The following is a 5,702-nucleotide window of genomic DNA, read 5'->3' on the forward strand; positions in this document are numbered from 1 at the left end:
ATTTTCGGAAAATCCTGTCGCACAGTTGTCCGTCTGGACTGTCATGGTCCACCGTCCGGACGGCTCACAAGCTTATTTTGCCTGACGCCCATTCTGACCCCCAGACTATAAATAGGGGTCCTTGGGCACTTAGAGTTGCAAGAATTCGATGTGAATTCCATTAGAGCTTAGAGACGTGTTATTTCCTCTAGAGCCGTTGTTTTCAAGTGTGCTGCGCTATAAATCGAAGTCTATTTTAGAGGTCGGCTCTAAGGTAAGGAGTTTCATTGAAGACCCCTTCAAGTAGGTGAACCTGGTTGGGAAGCATTCGTGTTGGGTTACACGCCAGAGATCAAGGTACGACCACTGCATCGGTACATGTGAGTGTTACTATCTTGTATCAAGCTTTGTCTTCTGAATAGTGGAATTCCTGGGTTTGGCTGCCCCGGAGTGGTTTTTCTCTTAACTGAGTTTCCACTTCGTCAACAAAAATTTTTGTGTCATTTACTTTCCGCTGTGCTTTAATTTTTGTTGACACTTATGCACACACTTTATATTTGAAGTCAAATTTCAATTTTCAATAACAAAAATAAAATTAAAAAAAAAAAAAAAAAACTACTATTTAGAAAAATTCACAAGTTGTTCAGCTCGTATTTATCATGCTTATTCAATGTTTTTTGTTTTTTTGTTACAGTGCTTCTTCCCCATGCCAAGGCAATAAAACTCGAAGTCAACAACCACCAACTCCAGGGTTTGATGGTCAAGTAATTAATAAATATAATAACAAGGGTAGAAGCTTATCGGCTAAGTAATCTCTTGGATCGTGGCTTTATAAAAGGGCATCAGACGACCCAAAGAGAGCCAAGCAGCACAAAAATTACAGAAAATATATACTCTTTTAAAGGGCAAGAAGCAAAAAGTGTAGTAATGGCGGAAGAAGTGTTGTTGTTTGGTGTTTGGGGAAGCCCCTTTAGTCGCAGAGTAGAGATGGCTCTGAAACTGAAAGGAGTGGAGTACAAATACATGGAGGAAGATATAACCAACAAGAGTCCTGCGCTTCTAAAATACAACCCCATTCACAAGAAGATTCCCGTGCTCGTACACAACGGAAAGCCTATCGCCGAGTCTCAAGTTATTCTCGAATACATTGATGAGACATGGCAAGGCTATTCCTTATTGCCCAAAGATCCGTATCAGAGAGCCGTTGCACGTTTCTGGGCCAAGTTCATAGACGACAAGGTAATTTCTTTTTCTCTAATTAGCTTCCATCAATTATAGACACTGTTTGTCTAACAATTTTTCATCATTTCTATAAACAAACGTTGAATAATCAGCTGACCAGACTAAAATTTGAGTTTTTTTTTTTGTTCAGTGCTTGCAGCCAGTATTTAAAGCTTGCTGGGGCGAAGAGAAGGACCGCGAGAAGGCCGCGGAAGAAGCAACTGAGCTTCTTAAGTTTCTAGAGGAAGAGCTCAAGGAAAAGAGGTTCTTCGGAGGAGAGAGTATTGGAATGGTAGACATTGTCGCCAGCGTCATTGCCTTTTGGCTTGGAGTTTTTGAAGAAGCTTCGGGGGTAAAGTTGTTGACCACAGAGAAATTTCCCAAACTTTGCAACTGGGCTCATGAGTTCGTGAGCAACGGTGTTATCAAGGAAAATCTACCTCCAAGAGACAAACTAATTGCCTATTTCCGAAATCGCTTTGAGGGCGCTAATGCTTCCAAATAGATAGATGAATTTACCGGTGACACTCACGTACAGTTCGTGAAAATCACTTGCCATAACAATTCACCACTGTAATAAATAAATGAGCTTCTGTCATATGCTTGTAATTTCGTCTGAATTTCTGCCGTCTTGTGATGCCTCTGTTTTTCTTTTTGTTTTCCTTTTGGAAGTGTTTAGGCTTTATGTATTGAAGTGATGATTTCTCCTTACGTTATATTGGATGAATCTATATATGTTACGATGAAAGTTCAATTTTGAACATGCTGGAGCTGTTGGCCAAACACATCATCCACTAGTAATCAGCATATACTCTCTTCTTTTTTTCTTTCGGGGGAATTGAGAAATAATTTACTTTAGTGCAAGTTTTGGGTCCAAACATTACCAAAAATAATACTTAAAACGAATGGTTATCAGAGGAATTTTTCCTCAAAGGTCGAATTATGTATATTGGAATCAACTTTTTATGGTTTATAAAATAAGAATTAGAATTTGAATAAATCTTATGAGGGGAAGGAATCAACTCTTCCATTTTGGTTGGCAAACATGCAGCAGCCAAATTCATGTGTTTTTTTTCAGACAAGCAGTTCTTCAAATCCATTAATCACCGATCATTTCATGATATGGTTGATTTCGATTTCCTAGCGTCGGTTGGTCAGGATAAACAGAAAAAAGAAGTCCACATCAACACTAAACAAATGGCAAATGAATTGTCACCTCTACAGCCAGCTCTGCAGCCAGCATAGCTAGGGATTCCCACACGTGATATCATCTCTCAGCTCAGTTTCCTGATTTATAGATCATCAATGACCTATAGCGTCAACCTTCTACTTATTAAAGAATTTGCCATGTCTGCGATTCAGCCGGACTCCCCACCTGCTTGTTAGAGAAGAGGGACCAATATTATTATAAATAGCCCAACGTAGAAACACTGCCTGTTAAGGCCTTAAGAGCACTAGCAGCAGATTCCTAACTATTTTCTCTATATTTAGGGAACAAAACTACTTTTTACTTCCCTATAAAAAATTACCCCACAATAGATTCATTTACATTTCCCTATATCAATTAAATATTATTTTTTTACTCTTATTTTATTCTTTTTCTCTCTTTCCTACTTTTTCTCTCTTCCCTATATCAATTAATTATACTTCTTTTATATTAAAATAATACATAGGGAAGGAATAGTAGACATGTATACATAGGGAATTACTATTCATTCCCAACCCCCTCATCTAAATATAGGGTATCTGCTGTGTGAGGTTTTTTGATGTTTTTCATGAAATTTTTCCTAAATATAGGGAAGGGAACTAATATAGGGTAACTGCTACTAGTGTTCTAAGGGAGCCGTCGTGTAGCTTTTTACCCAGTCAAATAAAGGAATGTATTTAATAAAATATAATTATTCACCAAAAAAGATTAAAGACCCCACATATCAATATAATTCTAGCCGGTACTTGGAAAATATTTTTACAAAGACCCCACATATCAATATATATACATTATATACTCCAAAATGCAATGGCAGAAGGAATCCTATTATCCTAGTAATGGGGGCCTCTTCAGACTAACTATATTATATTATACTATAATGGTGGTTTGGTCCACTGCTCTAGAGCATTCGGATATGAAAAATATGATAATTCATACACGTTATCGGTGGCTGACATCATCCCTTTGCTCAGTCTCTTGAGATAAGATATCATCGGTGACCTCTGCGCGTTCAACGTTCTCCCCGAAAGTCTCCGACGTAGTACCAACTCCATCTCTGAATAATGGCAATTGAGCGAAAAAAGAATAGAGTAATTTGAGGCCTAGAGACTTTTAATTTGTCAAGTAGCTTCCTTGATCGGAGCTCTATAAAAGGCACCAGCCGAGTACCAGACCCCAGAGGTAAAGCCAAACATTTGAATTGCATCCTAATGGCTGACGAGGTGGTGCTGTTTGGCAATTGAGAAAGTTCCTTTAGTCGCAGAGTAGAGATTGCTCTGCAACTGAAAGGAGTTGAGTACAAATACATCGAAGAAGATTTAGCCAACAAGAGTCCTGCGCTTCTGCAATACAATCCCATTCACAAGAAGATTCCCGTGCTTGTACACAGTGGAAAGCCTATCGTGGAGTCTCAAGTTATTATTGAATACATCGATGAGACATGGCAAGGCTATCCCATATTGCCCAAAGATCCTTACGAGAGAGCCATTGCACGTTTCTGGGCCAAGTTCATAGATGACAAGGTAATTAATTACCTTTTCTCTTTGCTTCCTGTGTCTTGAAAACAAACTAATGCTCCGTTTGTTTCGGTGTAAAATGATTTCTGGAAAATGATTTCGGCATTTTTCAATGTTTGGTTGGGGCGAAAATAACAGTCAACGAAAATCATTTTCGGTTTGACCGTAAAAGCTTCTTTAATTTTTGGAAAACGATTTACGATTTTTAAAACCGTAAATCGTTTTTCGAAATTAAGCTCTTCGTCCTTACACGCATGTTTGATATCCGATCATTAAAATTTAGCAATTGTCGGTCATCGAGATCCAATCGGCGCCGGAGTCCGACAACATCCAGTCGCCGGAAACCTGCCGGCGCCGGAATTCTGCCGGTGCAGGAATCAGGCGGCCGGAATTCTGCCGGTATCGGAATCCGGCACCGGCAGACCAAATTCCGACCAAGCCGGTCGGATCTGGACGGATCCGGGTATTGATCCAGTCGATCTGGCCAAAACGGCCGGGATCCGGCCGGATCTGGACGGATCCGGCTATTGATCCGGCCAGATCTGGCCAAAACGGCCGGGATCCGGAAGATTCCGGCCTGAATCCGGCCATTTTGGCCGGATCCGGTCAAACTTTCTTGCCGGAATCCGGCAACGGCGACCGGACGTTGCCGGATTCCGGCGACAATTACTAAACTCTTATTTTTGCATTTCGTAATTTTTTTGTGCGAACCAAACACCGAAAAATATTTTCGAGAAAATCATTTTTTCTGAAAATGATTTCGTCGAAATCATTTTACGACGGAAATCATTTTACGTCGAAACAAACGGAGAATAAAATGGTGTTTTCCTTTCCCCATAACGAGGAAACTACCCAGCGACCAAACCCCTGGACACTAAAATTTAATCAAACCTTCTGTTTTTGTTTCTTTTTAGTGCTTGCCTGCAATATTGAAAGCTTGCTGGGGCGAAAAGAAAGAGCATGAGAAGGCTGTAGAAGAAGTAGATGAGGTTCTCAAAGTACTAGAAAATGAGGTAAAGGAAAAGAGGTTCTTTGGAGGAGAGAGTATTGGAATGGTAGACATTGTCGCTATCATCATAAGCTTTTGGCTTGGAGCTTGTGAAGATTCAGGGGTAGAGTTGTTGACAAGAGAGAAATTTCCCAAGCTAAGCAACTGGATCCACGAGTTTGTGAATAACAGTGTTGTCAAGAAAAATCTGCCTCCCAGAGACAAACTTGTTCCCTTTTTGCAAAATCGCTTTGGGAGGAGCGCCAATGCTTCAAAATAGATGAGTTTACAGCTAGTGCCACTCACAGTTGGTGAAAATCTAGTGCATAATAATCCACCACTGTAATAAGTTTGGCTTGTCTTGTGTTTGTAATTTCATTTGGATTTGTGTCTTGATCATATATATATACATATCATGAATCTTGTTTGTGTCTGTGATCTGCTTGGCCAGCTTGGGCTATGCCCGCGCGCGCGTGCATATTTTGTCCACTTCTATAAGTTTATAACCATTAATTATTTCTTTTGGATTCGTCTAAAGGCTTTTAATTAAATATTTTCTTTTAATTTTCCTTTCTGCAGTTTGAGTCTTTCAAATTAATGTCTGTATAGATCTAAAACCACCAGGCCGATCGAGTGAAAGACAAAAATTGGTCTAATAATTCCTCCAACTTATGATTTCTTACTGTACGTGTTATAATGAGCGATAATTAAAAAAAATAAAAAAATAAAAAAAATTACATAGTGTATGCATGTGAGATGGGATGCTTGACGCTGAACATATATAACTAGG

The 5,702-nt window shown here is 39.5% G+C and overlaps 1 protein-coding gene and 1 pseudogene across 1 annotated transcript; both read left to right on the top strand.

Moving 5' to 3' along the window:
* The first annotated feature begins 849 nt into the window (after nt 1-849).
* Nucleotides 850-2,026, top strand: LOC133873872 (glutathione S-transferase U8-like). Its single transcript, XM_062311659.1, has 2 exons — nt 850-1,218; nt 1,352-2,026. The coding sequence occupies exons 1-2, from the start codon at nt 907-909 to the stop codon at nt 1,703-1,705; spliced, it is 666 nt and encodes a 221-aa protein (XP_062167643.1). The 5' UTR covers nt 850-906; the 3' UTR covers nt 1,706-2,026.
* Nucleotides 2,027-3,445: 1,419 nt separating this feature from the next.
* On the top strand, nt 3,446-5,335 carry LOC133873873 (probable glutathione S-transferase; annotated as a pseudogene).
* The last annotated feature ends 367 nt before the right edge of the window (nt 5,336-5,702 follow it).

The sequence above is a fragment of the Alnus glutinosa genome, chromosome 7 (genome assembly GCF_958979055.1).
Source record: "Alnus glutinosa chromosome 7, dhAlnGlut1.1, whole genome shotgun sequence".
Lineage (NCBI taxonomy): Eukaryota > Viridiplantae > Streptophyta > Magnoliopsida > Fagales > Betulaceae > Alnus > Alnus glutinosa.

What these genes read in the sequence shown, in the direction of transcription:
- LOC133873872 (XM_062311659.1), top strand. Translation starts at nt 907, where the DNA reads ATGGCGGAAGAAGTGTTGTTGTTTGGTGTTTGGGGAAGCCCCTTTAGT. An exon ending in CCAAGTTCATAGACGACAAG is followed by an intron (nt 1,219 to 1,351) that starts GTAATTTCTTTT and finishes TTTTTTGTTCAG; the next exon opens with TGCTTGCAGCCAGTATTTAA.